A 21798-nucleotide genomic window follows, 5' to 3' on the forward strand; every position below is an offset into this window, starting at 1 on the left:
CAAGCACACACACACACACAAACACACCTGTATCCTGTGTCCAGTGAAACAGGAGAGTTGAACATCTGAATGGCTTGGCAGATTTGAACCGGTCACATAATCAGCACCGAGCAAGACCAATGCCGCTAAGAGAAAGAAGATATGTAACAATGGTTATTATTACAATGATTGTTACAATTACTATTGAATACTTCTATCACCCAAGTGAGCAGCACCGAAGGCATCAGCAGCAACAGCAAACTTACACTCAAGGACGATGTTGTAAAATGTATAAAATGAATAAAAAATTGTCATCAAAATTGGTGATTGAACAGGATTTTTTTGCCAGGTCCACTGATACTGAAGCAATATTCAGAAATGTTGTTTTTACCAGAGTCTGTTGGTTGGATTTTCCTCTCAAGGCAGCTGAACACCTCTTGTTGACACTCTGATGGAAAGCTGCTAAAAATAGGCAGATGTGGACATCAATGTCAATCTTTTCCTTTGCATACAAGCAATGTAGAAATGAAGAGGTTAATGGTAATTATTTATATTCATAACTGTCAAGTGATGTAATACATTGATGCTTCATATGCTTGCAAGATATTGCTACTGTCTGTGCTTCTACTTGCCAGCTGGGGAACAAGTATGGAAGACAAGAAATCTGTAGGCCTAACAATCCTGCCCCCACTTCACCAGCTGGATCTAAACTTTTAGACAGCAACTCTATCTGGCCTACCTGTCTCTTTCTCTCTCCGTCTCTCTCTCTTTTCCTTGCCCTGTCCCTATACCTGTTGTATGTCTTTTCCACCCAACTGGTCAAGGCAGATGGCCACCCTCCAGACTCCTGGCTGGAGTTTCTTCCTCAATGAGGGAGATTTTATGCTTCCTCTGGAGGGTTCCATTGGGTTCTGTTGGGTTTCTCTGTCTGTTAAAGTGCTTTGAAATGTCTGCTGGTGTGATTAAAATTGCTAACTACATAAAAGTTGATAGATTGATTGATTGATTGATTGATTGATTGATTGATTGATTGATTGATTGATTGATTGATTGATTGGTTTATTAATGGTGTCACAAACCTTCAAGAGAGAAAACAAAAAAATTGTAGATGAGCCAAGTTTCCATCCATTTAACAACATAGTTGAGAGCACTTCAACTATGCTATTATAAGCATAGTTCTTCCAGAGGATGACAGTACACATGGAAACAAAAGACTGTGAAAGTGGTGAAATGATAGAAAACACCTGACTGAATCATTTTACACATAGAGTGGTTAATTGGCAGCAGATGATAATATCATGATTGAAAATGAAAGCATAATCCTCCAAATCTGTGTGGACAAATAATCAAACATTTAAGAGTGCTTCTCAACAGTTGAAGGAATTAGTCGCTTTCATTATCTACAGACCATAATTACTCCATTTACAGACCATCTAATCTTGGACTGACATATAGAGAAAAAGTGTCTTCCGGATCATCCTCGGCTCCATCAGCTGATAGTAGCTAACCATCAAACCAGCCCATAATCAACTAGCTCAGCTGACTCTCTTCTATGCATCAAATTGGAAAATTTCCTAACGAACTTAAGCTGATTTAGAATCTCTCCTTTTTCTGCTTCTTGCATAAGCCATTTGGAGAGCAAGAGTATATTATTAAATTTCTCAGGTTTATACAGTACAGTCCTCAACATACAAACATTTGACTTTACAAACATTGGGAGATACAAAAAAAAGCAGCTGAAGATGAGACGATTGTAACCATCTCGTCTTCAGCTGCTTATCCGAACTACAGGTCAGGGGAATTGCTGGAGCCTGTCCCTGCTTGCTTTGTGCAAGAGGCAGGATACACCCTGATTGAACACTAGCTCATCGCTGCTGAATATTGATGTGGATCTATAATTAACCTTTGATGAAATAACATGTGATAATGTATGAAAAGTACCCTCATACAGTCAAACTTCAATCACCAGCTCTCTATCAACTTGACCAGCTTTCCGTTTCCAAGATGTTTAAACATGGGTCAGAGTTAAGATACAGGTGAGGACATTTTGCAGTTTATTTTTGAAGATCACAGCTTTTTAGTGTAAACTGGGCTGTATCTCACTCCATCTGTTTGTGTGTGCATGACCTACTTGTGGTTACTTTGTGTGCAGGTCTGCCAAGCATCCAGTTCGATTGACAGCTGCTCAATCTTCAGAGGAACACACACGTCCCTCCGTTTTAACAACTGACTGAGAAACAAAGAAAATGTCACCAGTCAAGGGTTACGTTCAACTGACCTAAACACTGCATGTAAAATCAAGAGGTGAATTTATCACTCTTTCCCAGCCTTGTGAGAAATAGCGGGTGGAGGTGGGTACGCACGCACGCACGCACACATGTGCACACACACACACACACGATATGTGCAAAACCATAAATGATTATGAGACCATATTTTTTAGTTTTATTGAAGCCATATTTAACAAAATGTCACTGAGAAAGCATAAAACTCTGCCAAAATAATAAAGTTTCCCCGTTTGCCATGCTACATACAACCAACAGTCCCCTGAAAATGTGACCCTATCCATGTGACTCCTGGACCATAAAGACCTACTACCAAAATCTCAATTTCATTATTGTTAATATAAGTATCATAATTATTCTTTAAAAATTATATTTAATGTGGTTTTTCTTTGGGATTTAGATCCCTCAACATTTTAAGATAAATCTGACACCTCACTAAATCTAATTTTACCTGCAATCTGATTACGATCGCCACTAAAAGGATTGATTATTGAGCTATACTTTACCTTTACAGAACATTTTTTTATTAAAATGTGTGTGTGTGTGTGTGTGTGTGTGTGTGTGTGTGTGTGTGTGTGTGTGTGTGTGTGTGTGTGTGTGTGTGTGTGTGTGTGTGTGTGTGTGTGTGTGTGTGTGTGTGTGTGTGTGTGTGTGTGTGTCTACCTGGTGTATTCATAGAGTGCAGGTACTATACTGGAGTACTGTCTTCTAATGGCCAGCAGACCTCCAATATAACCGCACAGGATCAAGAGTTCACTGCGAGTCCTAAGGATGCACACACACACACAAACACACACACACACACACACACACACACACACACACACACACACACACATACACACAAACACAAAAACTGTTACGGTGTTGATCAAGTATTCAAGTATATCAAATTAAGGGAAGTAATGGAAAAAATGCTGTTAATAATTGTACAGTAATAAAGGTTCTAACTCAGTCATCTTGGCTGTGGTGAGGCAGTCAGTTCTGATATAACTCATCAAATCGAGGATTGGTACAATACTGTCCACCGTCCAATCACATCCATTCAGCTGTTCTGGTAAGAAGAAAGAGAATTCGATTAATCATTCTTCATGAAGACAGAAATACACATTTTTAGTTTCCATTGGAATTCATTTAAAAAGATAATGCTCACAGTTGTCACAGTATGGGGAGAACAGCGAAACGACAATCATTGTAGTGTAGTATGTACAATTATAGTGTATCATAATAAAAATTATTATTGACACATTTAATAATAAAATATGATTACAATCTTTGGAAAAAATACTCAGTTGCACAAATATGAAAGGTATGGCAGAATGTTAAACTGGTTTAAACAGTACAGTTTAAGAAATGTCTTTATTTCTTCATACTGAGTAAAGTCAAAGCTCATGATGTCGACACTCAGTTTGATCGTGAAGCCTCGGCCTGACTACTCACACTGCATAGATATATAAAAAAAGCTCCTGGAAGCTTGTCTGGATACTGGTAACTGTAAATAAAGATTTGTTTGAATGTTTCCCAGCAGCAGGTAGGCAATTGCTTACAGAGAAAGATGTTTGTTTACTCCTGAGGGATTCACCATGTTTACACGGTTGCGACATGCTGGTGTTCTGTCTACAATTTTGTGTAGTCTCAATCTGCAAAAACGGCAAGAAGTTGGGGAATCAGCATGTTGGCCTTCTATCTGTAAAGCACTTTGAAATTGTCTTCAGATGTGATTAAACGCTATATAAATAAAAGTTGTTTGATTGATTGATGTGGGTGCGGCCGATAACAACCAAACATGCATTGTTTACGCCATGAAGAGACTTGTCAATACCTTTGACATGAGCTACGCCTATCTGAAGGCCGTTCTCCGGTTCACAGCTCAGCAGATGGAATTTTACGGCTGAAAACAAATCTCCTTCAGACTCAGCTGATTCAGCTAAGGTCCTACACTCCTCCATCAATGGAAGACCACACTTGAATGAGTGACACATAATTACATAATTAATATCATCACCACCGCATCCAAACGTTTATCAGATCAAACATGATTATTGCTTACTCACCCTTTCATGTAACTGGTTGATTTCAGCAACACTTCCTGGGTAAAATGCACAAAGCTTAGCCTGTAAAATGTTGTTGTCCGGAATCATTTGCAGTAGGTAAGCTGACAGCTCCCTTTATGTAAAAATGATAAAAACAAAACTATTAAAAAATTTACAGCATAGGAAGAGCCATCATTGTGTAAATGCATCATTGTGCACTGTAACATTAGTCTCGTGTGTTCAGGTGGAACCCTGTAAATTTAGCATCTTTCCCATCGATAGTCACAGACTCTAAAGTGAGGGGAATTTTGGATTTTATAGATTGTACTTGTTTTACACCATTCTGTTCTGATTGCTTTATAACACACATCAGGATTCACTTATTCATACAGTGTTGACAGTGTCAACCATGGAATGTGGTACTTATTGATCATTGATGATAACCAGTAACAGTTGCACACCACCAGCTATCTGGAGGTGCAGTATCTCACTTATGGACACTCCATCGTATAGACTGCTCCTCCAGTTTAGCCCCACCTCCTCATATGTGGACAATCACTCTACCACCAGGGCCAGCAAGCCAAAATGAGCTAACACCAATCCCTCCTTGCTAATGAAACATTCAAAATTTTGTTTAGTACCTTGTTTATACAGGCAGACTTACCTCTGTTAGTACAGCTTTGTTTGTAATGCACAACATTTCATCCTGGTCGTTTTAATGCTAAGCTAAATATGGCTACTAAAAGGAATTTATAGTTGTTAGTGAAAAGCATTAAATTACATTCAGCAGAGAGGTTGAGAGTTAGTCGGATGAGAGTGTAATCATATGGAAGATATCAAAACACTAATACTTTAATGAGCATTGAACAGATTTCTAATAACTGAACACAGCAACAACAAAAAATGACATTTACACATAATACATCACATGTGGGTGTTAGTCAGCTCGCTGAGTGGGATGTTTAAAGAACCCAGAGCAGAATTACTTTCGAGGTTGAATGTATTTTGAAACTGGGTATGCATTGATGAAAACATACCATGTGGGTGTGGTCATGTACTTTCTGGCCAAGAGTTCAAGGCAGTATGCAGTGCTCTGATTGGCTACCTCTCCAAGGACGAGACCCACACATGCAGCCAACTCCAGCTCATTACCTCTGATCAGAGTAGCCATTGCTGACTAAAAACACAACACACACATACACATGCATTTCAGCTATGCTTTGAAATCATATATTTTTATAATCATTATTTGGTAATGATAAAGGAAAGAAGAATGAAACTTATTCTTGTTAAATGGCACAATGCAAATGTGATATACCTTGACGTTGTCCACAGCCAAGTGGCAGCAGGCTGCCAAGACCGAGCATCCATCCTGGAAGTACCACTCTGCTAGATCCTTGCATACATCATGGAGGAGGCTGGAATGAAAAGAAACAAGCATAGCCAGGGATTGTAATCCCGGTATTCTAAAACTGATATCAGACAGTAAATGAATTCAAAATGTAAAAGCAAGGACAGTGCCAAGTTCCTGGTTGTTTTATTATAATGTACTCATTCATTTATTCATGAATTATTATAATTTATTCCAGGCTAAATTAAAAAAACACCCGCATTTTCTAGGTGTGTGTAATGAACGGTGTATCACTTGTTTCTACTTGTGAAAACATGTTATAAATTGATGATTGAAATTGAACTTCACTTTCATGGGAGGTACATGTTTTGTCCTCAATTCCATAAAAGATCTATTTTGGCAACTTATTCAGTCAAATGCGTAAAAGGTTACGTATACTCATCAACATATGGATGGACATATGGACAGGCAACGACGAAGCACATTATGTTGCAAGAGTGGCTGAAGAAGAGGCCTGATCACTACAGCACTATAATGGAAACTCTGGCTTGATTTGTGATTCCGCTTTGTGTGTGTGTGTGTGTGTGTGTGTGTGTTATGTGTGTGTGTGTGTGTGTGTGTGTGTGTGTGTGTGTGTGTGTGTGTGTGTGTGTGTGTGTGTGTGTGTGTGTGTGTGTGTGTGTGTGTGTGTGTGTGGGTTACATGTTTCTGTGTGTCTTTGTTTGTGCATGCATGCTAAACCTGTGATATTGTTGTCGATTGTCCACATCATTAGTCATGTGGTTGACTGGAGAGCTTTGAGGTTCACGAATGTTGCCTTCAAATGCCCCCTAAAAGTAAAGAAATTGTAATTATTTTTTCTGATATCAATCACAAATATTACCGTATAAGTGTTTCTTCATTGCATCTGCTGCTACCTATTAATGTATAGATCATAGTCTACCACTCCTCCTTTACATTTTACGACTGAGCCATTATCTGATATTTATCTAGACTAAGAGCTCATTTTACCTCAAGAAAGTATTGCATCCCTGGGATGCGCTTCAAGAAAAATGTGTGCATCCCAGCATGACGTTTATGCATCTCAAAAGTAAAAACAGAGCATACAGTTGCAGCGTACGCATGAATTGAGTTTTGCCAATAGTACAATATAAAAACTAAACAAACTGTTAATTTGAATGTTTTCATTAATAAAATCATAACTGTTAAAGTAAAACGAAGAAAAGATTAAAATTTATTTATCAGTTTTATCAAAATGTTAAAGCCTGGTAGTCATTAAAAATTGTTTAGAAATAAGAGATGTAATACAGGTGGGGGGGTTTTTCACTTTTGCTTTTCACTCAATAGTTTTCTTTGCCTTTAATTCATACACTGTATTCTCCTGTGGAACTGGCACCAAGCTGACAGCCTTCTCCACACACATTCCAGTAATATATCAGTAATATCTGCCTCTTTTTCTGAATTAACTTCTGATTGTTTTTTATACAAGAAAGCACTCATTATCACTTGGTTTTTCTCCAACTTTTGCATCTTTTTTGGAGGCATGGTGCTAATCATCAGGTGTAAATCTTTATTTGTATAGCACTTAATCACATCAGCAGACATTTGAAAGCGCTTTAACAGACAGACAAACCCAACAGGACTCTCCAAGCATAAGCGACAGCTTATGCTTGCTCTGAAAGGTCTCACAAACTCCTCACTCTCACTTCTTCTTTTCCTTTCGGCTTTTCCCTTCAGGGGTCGCCACAGCGGATCAATTTCCTCCATCTAGCCCTGTCCTTTGAATCCTCTTCTCTCACACCAACTACCTACATGTCTTCCCTCATTACATCCATAAACCTCCTCTTTGGTCTTCCTCTAGGCCTCCTGCCTGGCAGTTCAAAACTCAGCATCCGTCTACCAATATATTCACTATCTCTCCTCTGGACATGTCCAAACCATCTCAGTCTGGCCTCTCTGACTTTATCTCCAAAACCTCTAACATGTGCTGTCCCTCTGATGTACTCATTCCTGATCCTATCCATCCTGGTCACTCCCAGAGAGAACCTCAGCATCTTCATCTCTGCTACCTCCAGCTCTGTCTCCTGTCTTTTCTTCAGTGACACTGTCTCTAGACCAAACAACATCGCTGGTCTCACCACAGTTTTGTACACCTTTCCTTTCATTTTAGCTGAAACTCTTCTATCACACATCACACCTGACACTTTTCTCCACCCGTTCCATCCTGCCTGTACACGCTTCTTCACCTCTTTTCCACACTCTCCATTGCTCTGGACTGTTGAGCCTAAGTACTTAAAATCCTCCACCTTCTTGATCTCTTCTCCCTGTAACCTCACTCTTCCACTTGGGTTCCTCTCATTCACACACATGGACTCTGTCTTACTGCTGCTAACCTTCATTCCTCTCCTTTCCAGGACAAACCTCCACCTCTCTAGCTTCTCCTCCACCTGTTCCCTGCTCTCACTGCAGATCACAATGTCATCTGCAAACATCATAGTCCATGGAGATTCCTGTCTAACCTCGTCTGTCAGCCTGTCCATCACCATAGCGAACAAGAAGGGGCTCAGAGCTGATCCCTGATGCAGTCCCACCTCCACCTTGAACTCCTCCCTCACACCTACAGCACACCTCACCACTGTCTTACAGTCCTCATACATGTCCTGCACTGCTCTAACATACTTCTCTGCCACTCCAGACTTCCTCATACAATACCACAGTTCCTCTCTGGGCACCCTGTCACAAGCTTTCTCCAGATCGACAAAAACACAATGCAGCTCCCTCTGGCCTTCTCTATACTTCTCTATCAACATCCTCAACGCAAATACTGCATCTGTAGTACTCTTTTTTGGCATGAAACCATACTGCTGCTCACAAATGTTCACTTCTGCCCTTAGTCTAGCTTCCACTACTCTCTCCCATAACTTCATTGTATGGCTCATCAGCTTTATTCCTCTGTAGTAGCCACAACTCTGCACATCTCCCTTGTTCTTAAAATGGGCACCAGCACACTTCTCCTCCATTCCTCAGGCATCTTCTCACTATCTAAGATCCTGTTGAACAACCCAGTCAGAAACTCTACTGCCACATCTCCTAGACACTTCCAAAACTCTACAGGTATATCATCAGGACCAACTGCCTTTCCACTCTTCATCCTCTACAATGCCCTCCTCACTTCATCCTGACTAATCTTTGCTACATCCTGGTCCACAACAGTAACCTCTTCTAGTCTTTGTTCTCTCTCATTTTCCACGTTCATCAACTCTTCAAAGTACTTAAACTCCTCACTCTCACTGCAGCGCATAAAACGATCAGATGTTGTGTTGGCATTTGGTCAATTTTTAATAAGGCAGAATCATGCAAGTGACGCTCGTGATGCACAAGTTTCTCGCGCAGGATCAAAACATAATGAAAAAATTGTGAATATTTTTGTTGAATGGAAGTGCATTTAAAGCTTGCGTCCCTGTCAAAAAATGTGCATCAAAGACCCAAGGACGCATGGAAGCGAGAACACTGTAGACTTAAAAGAAAATACGATCTTATTTCCCAGTGTCGTTATACCCTTTCTGTCTGTACCTGTGCTATTATCAAGGCTTCGAACAGTTGTCCTCGTCCTGTGAAGAAAGTTACAAGTTTTTTTATGTCTCCAATGGCTATGCAGTAGGGGATTGTGTCATCGTTATCCTCAGCCATTAGCTGGTCTGCTCTCCTGCAAGATGAGCATATTTAAATTAAGTATACAAATATTTATTATACAATAGCACTACGACACAGGTGACAAACATGAAAACTAACATGACTGAATACATAATAAATAGAAAAATGATGGGACAGTGAAAATTTAAAGTGATGAGCAAATGCCTAAAAAAAAGTCTGACTGCGGGTCAAAATCTAGGTTTTGGTCCATCTGTAATTGGTACACAAATTCAACATTGAAAAGTCATGATGACTGCTTTCTTCCCACCAGCCATTTTCTGATATGTGTGTTGTACTTCATGACTAAATTTCTTATAAAAATCTGAGCAGTGAACAATGTAAACCTAAGTGCATAACAATAACAACATAATGGCATGGAAAGTATGAAGACAGTACTTCAGTGTTTGGTAAGTGAGATTATTCAGTGGTTTCTCAAATACACTTAACAACTGAAAACTGTCAAAATTATTTAAAAAATATTGAAAAAAAATGTGTGAATTTCATAAATATCACATAAACTATCTCTTGACAGCCTAGCCTCTAGCCCTCAGTAAAAAGGTGCCAAAAGGAATAGAGCAAATACTGTTTGTATATGCCGCATTTATTTTGTAAACTTAGATTAAGTTTGAACTGCCCATCTATCCATCAATTAATTTATCTATACCCGCTTCTTCCGCTATAATGGGTCGCGAGGTGCTGGAGTCTATCCCAGCTGACTGAGGGCGTGAGGCAGGGTACACTCCGGGTGTGACACCAGTGCCGCAGCACGCCCAATTTGTTAGGGTTAGGGTTATTTTTGTATTGTCAATAAGCACTACAAATTCACCAAATAGTTGATATTATATGCATGTAGGTTTAAAGAGGATATATTGAACTGTTTTTGAAATGACTTCACCCTCATCTAACTGCAACCTCATGTATTTATGTACTAATTTCAGTCTCATCCTCATTTACAGCGCATGCTTTGTATGCATGCTGCCCCGGGTTCAATCTGCAGTTCTACAGGAGCACAAGCTGACTGTAGGTTGGTCCCAAGCCCGGACAAATGCAGAGGGTTGCGGCAGGAAGGGATCCGCTGTAAACAACTTTGCCAAACAAATGTGAGCGTTCATCTAAAATGGAAAAAGGATGGCACGCTGTCGTGACCCTGAACAGAACAAACCAAAAGGAAGCTTTTAGTGTCATCCCCATTTGGTGAAGGGCAGATCCTTCGTTTTTCTCTGCCTGCTCTGTAGCTGCAGTAATTCTGTGTTTCTTACCTAGGACATCTGTACAATCTGCTGAATAACCTGCTTTTTTTTTTTACCCTTTTGTCTACTTGAACCATAAAATGGGTCTCCCCCCGCCACGTGACAGTTCTATTACTAGATGAGGCCAAGGGTTCATTTAGCCCATTTATTTATTTATGGACATTGGCCTTTATTCCTGTTATTGATGTAGGTGTTCTTTCATTCATATAATGTGCTTGTTCACTTTACAGACAGACAAGGATAGCAAACTTGGTTCTTAGGTTTTCAAGTCTTTCATGTTCTACTGAACCTGTCTTATAGTAGCCATCATGGTTACGGTCAAAGGTCTTTCGAGCAAGTTTTACCCTTGGAGAACTTTTTAATGCTGCTGGACCCTTTTTTACACCTGAACTTTTTACTATGATTCAAAAGCTTTATGAAAGAATGTACCCCACATATATAGTAAAAATACAACTCAGAACAGCAATTATGAAATACACAAATATTACTCTTTGTGAGGAGTAGGACACTGTGTCAGGGAGGGTTTAAAATCTCTTACATAGCTTACCTCTGCATCAGTTTCTTCCAGTATCTCATGGAGACACTTGGTGCCACAGATAAAGCTTTCTCCCACTAAGAGACAGATAATAATGGTCAATCTTCATTACCTGAAGTTACATCATTAATCATATCTTTTCAAATATGGCTTTCTCTAATAAAAGGACTAAAATTCTTACATTGACTATAATCATATAAACTACAAGTCAAGAACTGCCTGGTGTGTTCAAAACATTTGATGATGCTCATATGTTAAATATCCCCATTCTTTAGCTATAGAAGAAAATCCCCCTTCTTTCAACTTCTTTCATCTCAATTTGAAGGCTCTTTGGTTGTCACTATTACAAGTAAAGCTTTTAGCAGGCTCCATAATACTGTAATCCCTCACGCATTTGCACATCAAAATGTGCGGCTTCCCCTCATCACGGATTTTTAGGAGGTAGTCACGTGATACCCTACACGCATTCTATTGGAAGTGCGCTGCGTTCGTGAGTCTCGGATCACAGCGCATTATCTGTGAGACACAGAAGTGCTTTAAACATTCTACAGGGAGTGCAAAATTATTAGGCAAGTTGTATTTTTGAGGATAATTTTATTATTGAATAACAACCATGTTCTTAATGAACCCAAAAGACTCATTAATATCAAAGTTGAATACTTTTGGAAGTTGGAGTGGGGATTTTTTAGTTTTAGCTATTTTAGGAGGCTATCTGTGAGTGCAGGTGACTATTACAGTGCATAATTATTAGGCAACTTCCTTTCCTTTGGCAAAATGGGTCAGAAGAGGGATTTGATAGGCTCCGAAAAATCAAAAACAGTGAGATATATTGCAGAGGGATGCAGCACTCTTAAAATTGCCAAGCTTCTGAAGCGTGATCATTGAACAATCAAGTGTTTCATTCAAAATAGTCAACAAGGTCGCAAGAAGCATGTGGAAAAACCAGGGCGCAAAATAACTGCCCATGAACTGAGAAAAGTCAAGCATGCAGCTGCCAAGATGCCACTTTCCACCAGTTTTGCCATATTTCAGAGCTGTAACATCACTGGAGTGCCCAAAAGCACAAGGTATGCAATACTCAGAGACATGGCCAAGGTAAGAAAGGTGGTTATGTTGATCACTGATTTGTTTTTGTTTGTTTTTGAATGTCAGAAATGTATATTTGTGAATGTTGAGCTGTTATATTGGTTTCCCTGGTGAAAATAAGTAATTGAAATGGGTATATATTTGTTTTTTGTTAAGTTGCCTAATAATTATGCACAGTAATAGTCACCTGCACACACAGATATCCTAAAATAGCTAAAACTAAAAAAAAACCACTCCAACTTCCAAAAATTTTCAGCTTTGATATTAATGAGTCTTTTAGGTTCATTAAGAACATGGTTGTTATTCAATGATAAAATTAATCCTCAAAAATTCAACTCGCCTAATAATTCTGCACTCCATGTATAAGAGCATGACAAAAGATAATACGGATAGAAGGTGGTTTAATATCAGTATGGAGAAGGTTCATAAACGTTTAAATTACCATAAATAATAAAAGTTTCTCGCTATATCGCGGAATTTCGTTTTTGTGGGTAGTTCCTGGAATGCATTAACCTCAAATAAAGAGGGATTACTGTATTCCGTCAGTGACCAGATGATTAGATTGTCTGGCAGTTTTATACGAGCCCCTGTAAAAAACTAAATGAGATTCAAGAGATGACGGAGTGAACAATATACATTTGCTCTTTGGCTGACAGCATCTTGGGTATGAGTACATGAAAGAATCCAGTTACAGATAAGTACAGCTAACTGTAATTGTACATAAAATGTATACTGACTGTCGATATACAGTAGTTTGTCACTATATCGTGGAATTTCGTTTTTGCAGGTGGTTCCTAGAATGCATTAACCACGAGTAACAAGGGATCACTGTAGTTAACAAATAGGTTTATAATGGCACTCAACCTACTTTCTTATGATGACCCCTGGAAGCTTTGCTAGCTTCAGAGCCTGGAGTGTGTGTGTGTGTGTGTGTGTGTGTGTGTGTGTGTGTGTGTGTGTGTGTGTGTGTGTGTGTGTGTGTGTGTGTGTGTGTGTGTGTGTGTGTGTGTGTGTGTGTGTGTGTGTGTGTATGTGTGTGTGTATGTGTGTGTGCGTGTGTGTGTGTGTGTGTGTGTGTGTGTGTGTGTGTGTGTCTGTGTGTGTGTGTGTGTGTGTGTGTGTGTGTGTGTGTGTGTGTGTGTGTATGGTATGTGTGTTTGCGTGTGCATGTGTGTACCTGGCCAAGCTCCACCATTAATTCACAGTATCGTTGAATCTGGCCCAATCTTAGATGAATATCTGCTGCTTCTTTCAGCCTCTCCTCTTTACTTGGAGCTCCAATTCCTCCACCAAATTTAGACATCTTGACTATAGTGAGCTCTTGGGCTTCAGACTAAATGACAGTGGAGCAAATGGGAGAAGTTAAGTGAAAAGAAGAAAACATCTTCACAGTAAAAAATATGCAAACAGGATTTTTTTTTTTTACTAAAATGAATATTATAAGAGAGGCAGCTTATTGAACTGGTTTGGCTAATCAAGCTGCACAAGGCTCTAATAATGTGTGCACAGCTGCATAGCCTCCAAATTCTTGAATGGAATTACTGATCCGATCTTAAAGAGAAATTCAGAAAGTATAACATATATTTTTGTGACTAATTTGACAAGTTATAGATTAGTTTTAATTTACTTTGGGTTGGATGTTTGACTTAGACATTCAGTTCAGCAGTTACTCAGTTTCTGTTTTGGGTTTTTTTAACAGGATGGAGAGTAACACTGACCACAACTCATCTTGGTATCATTACTATGTGTCTTTTAAAATCTTTGGAAATCAGTCAACTTCTAAAATGAATACGGATTACCTAATTACTTTAGAGTAGAACTAAAGGGCAGGTTTGACATTTTAAAAATAAAGAATGATAAAGATATTTCTACAAGACTAAATCAGCATTGACAGTATGAACTAATGTAGTGCTGTATTCATATCATAACCTTTCATTATTCAGTGGTACCTTGATTTGAATGAAAGTGACTGAAAAAGTGTAAAGCAAACTCCAGTCTTCGCTTCCTATCTCCCCTCTTGAAATATGCTAGCAACTTCCATTGTCTCAACTTCCATAGCTCAACTCATCTCACTACCAAGGTAAATAACCTTTATAAAACAAGTTTCTTTCTTCACATTCTCTTTTAAGGTACGTACAATGTATTTATACAGTGTACAGTATATGTTAATGAAGTTGTGTTTTTCTTCTTTTCTATAGTTTTGGCAGTCCCTCAGCAAGAGCATCAAGAGACAAGTGCCGTGTGTACAGTGTGACTCTCTATAGAGACTACAGGTTGCAGCTGCTGTACCTGATATATTAATGACACAAGGGTAACTATTACAGTATTTTCCGCACTATAAGGTGCACCTAAAAGCCTATAATTTTCTCATAATCCCATAGTGCGCTTTATAATCTGATGCGCCTTGTATATGGATTAATATTAATATTAGGCGGCAGTCTGGCCAGAAGTCATGCTGCACTACACCACCAGGGGCACCCTCAGACAGTATTCAGGCCGTACTACGCCCCCTAACAATGGTAGTCAAGGGGAGTCGCCGAAGTGCCGGCTCTCACTGACCTGCTGTTTGACGGCAGAGCAGCCTGCTGAGAACACCAGTGACCGGCTACGATAACGTTGCAAAACATAGGGAATTTTCAACAACTCTATTAATAAAGTGTGACTGATTGACTGATCTCAGTATTTCCCAACCACTGTGGCACTGGAAATAACCCACTTTAAACTTAATTGGTCTAATAAATCCGCGGTGCACTGGCGTCGTGCCCAGAGTGTCCCTCGCCTCTCGCCCTATGCTGCCGAGAAAGGCTCCGGCTCCCCGTGACCCGCTGCGGCCGATACAGCGGTGGTTATCTGCAGATGACTGACATGACTGGTCTAAAAAATGCCATTGTCCTGTAATCTGGAATCTAGTGACGGTCCATTCTATTAGTCTGCGGAAACACACGGAGAAACTGGCTTAAAGGTGAATCAAAGACCCTCAAAGCTACACTTCCAGCCTTTTCTGAAATTTCAAGAGCTGAGTCACTGCTAGACAAAGGTGTCTGGTCTACTGAATTGATTTGCAAATGTAGTTGATACCAAAAGAACACTTGGGGGGGGGGGGGGCATTTACGCTTGTGTATTATGTCTGCAGCAATTCACGGCGGTGAGACACCCACGTTAAAGTCAGTTCTATGAGTAAAACAGCATCGCATTTGCCAGTAAATTAGTAGCCTGACATTAAAAACTGGTTAAGAAATTGTTTTGGCAGCAAATAGCTGCACCTCACCTCCAACTGGACTACCAATCAATTGAAACAATATTTAATCAATAAACGAAGAGGAACGTCGGAGCTTAAATATCTGCTTCGAACTTCAGATCAGGAAATAATCCACCTTGTTGGAACTGAGTGTACTCGTAATGAATTTAACCAGTTTTCATGTCAGGTTTTTTAGTATGCGTGTTGACTTCTTTCTAAAATGGCTAAGTGATCAAGTGATCAGGGATTCCTTGATGAGGCTCAGAATGGCCTCATTGACATAACGGTTGCCGTTCACAGCTGACTAAAGGTACTCACAGTCATGAATGCTCTGGTAGTGGACAGCGCAACTACAGCCACAAGTTTTTTAAAATCTATTTTATTTTTTATTATATGCGCCTTATAATCCGGTGTGCCTTATATATGAAGTAAATTATAAAATAAACATTAAAGGTTCATTAAAGGTGCGCCTTATAATCCAATGCGCCTTATAGTGCAGAAAATACTTTTTCTTCTTGTTACATGAGCATGCATCTCTAGTTTGCTGATTTGACATAAGCTTTAGTTCATTTGAGGGCAAGAAAAAATTGCTCCATTACAGTGTGGTCTTTCTTGGGTTCTACACACATGATCACTCTGTGTTTCCTGGAAGTCAGACTTATGTACCGTTTTGAACTTGAGCAAGTGTTTCATATGCATCACTCCTTTGCTGTAGCTCCCTGGGAGCAGGGAGTCATCCTGGCCGTTGATGACAGAGACTAAGTCCCACAGGTTACTGCTGCCTCCTGGAGGCTGGTGCAGGGTAAGGTATGTTGGAACACACAAAAACACACAGTTAAAGCATATGAATATTGACTCACTGGATTCTAAGAAAATGTCCTTTCTTGTCAATATACATATAAATATATTCTGATATGTATATGTCAATAATAGAAATTATACTTTTAATACTGTTTGCAATCTAGCTGCAAGAGGTCACAAGGCAGTGTCTTATTGTGCCGGTCCCAAGCCCAGATAAATACAGGAAGGGCATCCGACGTAAAACTTTTGTGGTGGAAATTGGACTACTGTTGGTCAAAGAAGGAAAGGAGGAAAGTGTGTTCATAGAAAGAGAGAGAAGAGTATAGGCCAAGAGTATAGGACTGAGAGTAGGGACGTTGAATGTTGGAACTATGACAGGAAAAAGTAGAGAGTTGGTTGACATGATGCAGCGGAAGAAGGTAGACATACTGTGTGTCCAGGAGACCAGGTGGAAAGGTGGCAAGCCTAAAAGTTTACGAGCAGGGTTCAAGTTGTTCTATCATGGTGCATATAGGAAGAGAAATTGAGTAGGAGTTATCTTGAAGGAGGAGTTTGTTAGGAATGTCCTGGAGGTAAAAAAGAGTGTCAGGTAGAGTGATGAGTCTGAAGCTAGAAATCGAAGTGTGATGTTCAATGTTGTTAGTGGGTATGCTCCACAGGTAGGATGTGAGCTGGACGAGAAGGAGAAATTCTGGTTGGACTTTGATGAAGAGATGCAGAGCATACCTGAAAGTGATAGAATTGTCATTGGTACAGACTTCAATGGACATATTGGAGCAAGAAATAGAGGTGATGAGGAGGTGATGGGCAGGTTTGGTACCCAGGAGAGGAATGCAGGAGGACAGATGGTGGTTTACTTTCCAAAAAGGATATAAATGGTCATAGTGAATAAAAAGCGGACGGTAGAGCAGGTCGTCCTATGATTTAAAATCGGCGGTTCGATTCCCGCTCCCGCCCCCCCAAAAATACCCGGAGGTGAGCTGACAGTGGGAGGTGTCAGCTCATCTCTGGAGCACTGCCGAGGCACCCTTGAGCAAGGTGCCGTCCCCTTTACAAATTGCTCATTTGAGGCGCACCAAGAAGGAGCTGCCTGCCACTCTACCTCCCCTGCATGCCTACAGGCCCCTATGTGTGTGTGTGTGATACAGGGGCCTGTACTCACAAATATATATATGTATGCATGCGTTTGTAATCAGTAGCTAGAGTGTGCGTTCCTAATTTCCCTTCGGGGATCAAACCAGTATATAAAATTTAAAAAAAAAAAAATTAATGTCATCAGAGAGACAGATCGGAGAGTACCTTGTGTGTCATCAGCAAGGCAAGTAGATAAGGAGACTTGGTGGTGGACTGAGGAGATACAGGGGTGTATACAGAGAAAGAGGTTAACTAAGAAGAAGTGGGACACTGAGAGGACTGAGGAGAGTAGACAGGAGTACAGGGAGATACAGAGTAAGGTGGAAGTAGAGGTAGCAAAGGCCAAACAAGAGGCTAATGATGACTTGTATACTAGGTTGGACAGTAGGAAGGGGGAGACTGATCTATACAGGTTGGCAAGACAGAGAGACAGAGATGGGAAGGACGTGCAGCAGGTTAGGGTGACTAAGGATAGGGATGGATGTGTATTAACAGGTGCCAGTAGTGTGATGGAAAGATGCAAAATATACTTTGAAGAGTTGATGAACAAGGAAAATGAGAGAGAACAGACTAGAAGAGGGACTGATGTGGACCAGAATGTAGCAAGGATTCGTCAGGATGAAGTGAGGAGGGCATTGACGAGGAGGAAGAGTGGAAGGCACTCGGTCCTGAGGATATACCTGTGGAGGTATGGAAGTGTCTAGGAGAGGTTCTGACCGGGTTGTTCAACAGGATCTTAGATAGTGAGAAGATGCCTGAGGAATGGAGGAGAAGTGTGCTGGTGCCCACTTTTAAGAACAAGGGAGATGTGCAGAGTTGTGGCAACTATGGAGGAATAAAGCTGATGATTGATACTATGAAGTTATGGGAAAGAGTAGTGGAAGCTAGACTAAGGGCAGAAGTGAGCATTTGTGAGCATTAATATGGTTTCATGCCAAAAAAAAAGTACTACAGATGCAGTATTTGCTTTGAGGATGTTGATAGAGAAGTACAGAGAAGGCCAGAGGGAGCTGCATTGTGTTTTTGTAGATCTGGAGAAAGCTTATGACGGGGTGCCCAGAGAGGAACTGTGGTATTGTATAAGGAAGTCTGGAGTGGCAGAGACGTATGTTAGAGCAGTGCAGGACATGTATGAGGACTGTAAGACAGTGGTGAGGTGTGCTGTAGGTGTGAGGGAGGAGTTCAAGGTGGAGGTGGGACTGCATCAGGGATCAGCTCTGAGCCCCTTCTTGTTCACTATGGTAATGGACAGGCTGACAGACAAGGTGAGACAGGAATCTCCATGGACTATGATGTTTGCAGATGACATTGTGATCTACAGTGAGAGCAGGGAACAGGTGGAGGAGAAGCTAGACAGGTGGAGGTTTGTCCTGGAAAGGAGTGAAATAAAGGTTAGCAGCAGTAAGACAGTACATGTGTGTGAATGAGAATGACCCAAGTGGAAGAGTGAGGTTAAAGGGACAAGAGATCAAGGAGGTGGATGATTTTAAGTTCTTAGGGTCGACAGTCCAGAGCAATGGAGAGTGTGGAAAAGAGGTGAAGAAGCGTGTACAGGCAGGATACAACGGGTGGAGAAAAGTGTCAGGTGTGATGTATGATAGAAGAATTTCAGCTAAAATGAAAGGACAGGTGTACAAAACTGTGGAGAGACCAGTGATGTTGTTTCGTATAGAGACAGTATCACTGATGCTGAGGTTCTGTCTGGGAGTGACCAGGATGGATAGGATCAGGAATGAGTACATCAGAGGGACAGCACATGTTAGAGGTTTTGGAGATAAAGTCAGAGAGGCCAGACTGAGATGGTTTGGACATGTCCAGAGGAGAGATAGTGAATATATTGGTAGAAGGAGGCCGAGTTTTGAACTGCCAGGCAGGAGGCCTAGAGAAAGACCAAAGAGGAGGTTTATGGATGTAATGAGGGAAGACATGTAGGTAGTTGGTGTGAGAGAAGAGGATTCAAAGGACAGGGCTAGATGGAGGAAATTGATCCGCTGTGGCGACCCCTGAAAGGAAAAGCCGAAAGGAAAAGAAGAAGATACTTTTAATACTGTTTTCAATAAAAATGAAAGCTTTAGACATAAATTTAATGAAAAAAAATTTAACTTCTGTAAAAAATTATTTTATTCATATACTGCTTTAGACGTTTTAACAGAATAACCATTGTGATTTTTATAGTAATAATCTTTAGATAGATAGATAGATAGATAGATAGATAGATAGATAGATAGATAGATAGATAGATAGATAGATAGATAGATAGATAGATAGATAGATAGATAGATAGATAGATAGATAGATAGATAGATACAGTAATACCTCTGTACTTGACCATAATCCGTTCTGAGGTGGTGGTTGAGCACCGATTTGTTCGACCACCGAAACCAATTTTCCCATAAGAAATAATGGAAAGTATTTTAATCCGTTCTTACCATTTAGAAAAATACCTAAAATATTATAAGAACGTGTATCTAAACAACAATGAAGACGTAAATGTGCACAAGCAGTACATGATAAAGATAAAGCATTATAAACCATTTTGTATAATTTACTTACGTTTCGGAGAGCGGTTGATGGCACTAGCGTCATCATGGAAGGGGAATCCCCTTCCATGATGACACTAGGTAACGCGCCTCCAGGGGTTTTCTCCCTTCTCTCTCTCTTCTGTGGAGGTGAATCTGGCTGGGCAGTAGCCTTCCTCTATTCTTTAAGAAGGAACCTGTCCATTGTCAGTTGCTTCTGCTTCAAGATAGTGGAAATGGTTGACTTTGCCATTTCGTACTGCGACGCGAGGTCGGACACTCGTACACCACTTTCATATTTTGCTATAATTTCCGTACGTCTTTGCGTACGTAATTTGCGTACGTGTTACTCCGCTGGCGGTCTGAGTCGAACTGACGCTTACCCGCTGGCCGAGGAGCGCGTTCGGGTCGACTCGGCTAGTCGAGTACCGAAAATCTGTTCGGGGTCCGATACATTTTCTACTCAAATTTTTTGGTCGAGCACCGATTTGGTCGAGTATAGAGGCGGTCGAGTACAGAGGTATCACTGTAGATAGATAGATAGATAGATAGATAGATAGATAGATAGATAGATAGATAGATAGATAGATAGATAGATAGATAGATAGATAGATAGATAGATAGATAGATAGATAGATAGATAGATAGATAGATAGATAGATAGATAGATAGATAGATAGATAGATAGACCAGCCCTGACTGGGGGATCCCAAGGCGTTCCCAGGCCAGTGTTGAGATATAATCCCTCCACCTGGTCCTGTGTCTGCCCCGAGGTGTCCTCCCAGGTGGACGTGCCAGAAACACCTCCCTAGGGAGGCGTCCCGGGGGCATCCACACCAGATGCCCAAACCACCTCAACTGACTCCTTTCCACGCGAAGGAGCAGTGGCTGTACTCTGAGCCCCTCGCGAACAGCAGTGTTTCAAGATTCAAGATTCAAGAACTTTATTGCCATGTCAGCAACAAGTTGCCAATAGGAATTTGTCTTGGTTCATGCTCAACATATACAGGCAACATACATTCAGGAAAACAACAAGAAAACAATACAGTGCAAAAGACCAGTTGCATAGGAATTACATCCGGTTGTTTAAAGTGCTATATGCATTGCATATTGCTATATACATGCATTTTTACAACGGTACACTAGCAAGACAAGTTCAAATGACTAAAGGGTAAGTGCTATCTCTGAAGCGAGATGTTGAGCAGTTAATACTTCTGTACCTCCTGCCTAATGGGAGGGGACTGAAGACGTGGTGTGCGGGGTGGGAGTTGTTAGCTATTATTTTATTTGCCTTTCTGATTATTCTAGTGGAAAAGAGTGAGGACAGTGTAGGGAGGCTATATCCAATGATTTTGGATGCACGTCGTACTTCTCTTTCCAGCTTGGCCTTGTGCTGAGAGGTTGTGTGACCAAACCAGACAAGCATGGAAAAGGTGAGAACACTCTCAATGGTGGCCCTATAGAATTGAGTCATTGCTGCTTGTCTGACTTTAAACTTCTTGAGCTGCCATAGGAAATACAGATGCTGATGGGATTTGCTTATGATGAGGCTGGCATTTAGTTCCCATGATAGGGATTCATGGATGGTTGTCCCTAGGAAATCGAAGGAGGTAACTCTGTCTACCTCTTCCCCGTTGATGTAGAGGGGGGAGAGTGGAACTAAGATCTTTCTTCTGAAATCAATGATCTCTTTGGTTTTAGAGATGTTCAGGATCAAGTTGTGTTCCTCGCACCACCTCACCAGCTCTGCTATTTCTCTAAGGTAGTGTGATTCATCCCCCTTTGAGATAACACCCACCACAGAGGTGTCATCCGCAAATTTATACAGCATGACTGAACTACAATGTGACTCACAGTAATGTGTGTATAAAGAGTACAAAAGAGGAGAAAGGAC

The 21798-nt window shown here is 40.6% G+C and overlaps 1 protein-coding gene across 4 annotated transcripts in view; it reads right to left on the reverse strand.

Annotated features, from left to right (window-relative positions):
* Positions 1-21798, reverse strand: part of wdr17 (WD repeat domain 17) — a 44170-nt gene that overhangs the window by 1585 nt on the left and 20787 nt on the right. The window contains exons 18-31 of one of the 4 annotated variants that reach the window (XM_068320826.1): positions 16117-16242; positions 13390-13545; positions 11139-11203; positions 9222-9354; positions 6390-6478; positions 5616-5715; positions 5335-5474; positions 4319-4430; positions 4087-4228; positions 3216-3318; positions 2928-3029; positions 2111-2209; positions 371-438; positions 28-125 (exon numbers count right to left, since the gene is read on the reverse strand). In XM_068320826.1, coding sequence (XP_068176927.1) covers positions 28-125; positions 371-438; positions 2111-2209; positions 2928-3029; positions 3216-3318; positions 4087-4228; positions 4319-4430; positions 5335-5474; positions 5616-5715; positions 6390-6478; positions 9222-9354; positions 11139-11203; positions 13390-13545; positions 16117-16242 — 1533 coding nt within the window. Of the gene's footprint in view, positions 1-27; positions 126-370; positions 442-2110; positions 2210-2927; positions 3030-3215; positions 3319-3811; positions 3905-4086; positions 4229-4318; positions 4431-5334; positions 5475-5615; positions 5716-6389; positions 6479-9221; positions 9355-11138; positions 11204-13389; positions 13546-16116; positions 16243-21798 lie in introns of those variants that run through there. The other 3 variants (XM_068320825.1, XR_011036859.1, XR_011036858.1) reach the window with 3 other exon arrangements.

The sequence above is a fragment of the Antennarius striatus genome, chromosome 8, assembly GCF_040054535.1.
Source record: "Antennarius striatus isolate MH-2024 chromosome 8, ASM4005453v1, whole genome shotgun sequence".
Lineage (NCBI taxonomy): Eukaryota > Metazoa > Chordata > Actinopteri > Lophiiformes > Antennariidae > Antennarius > Antennarius striatus.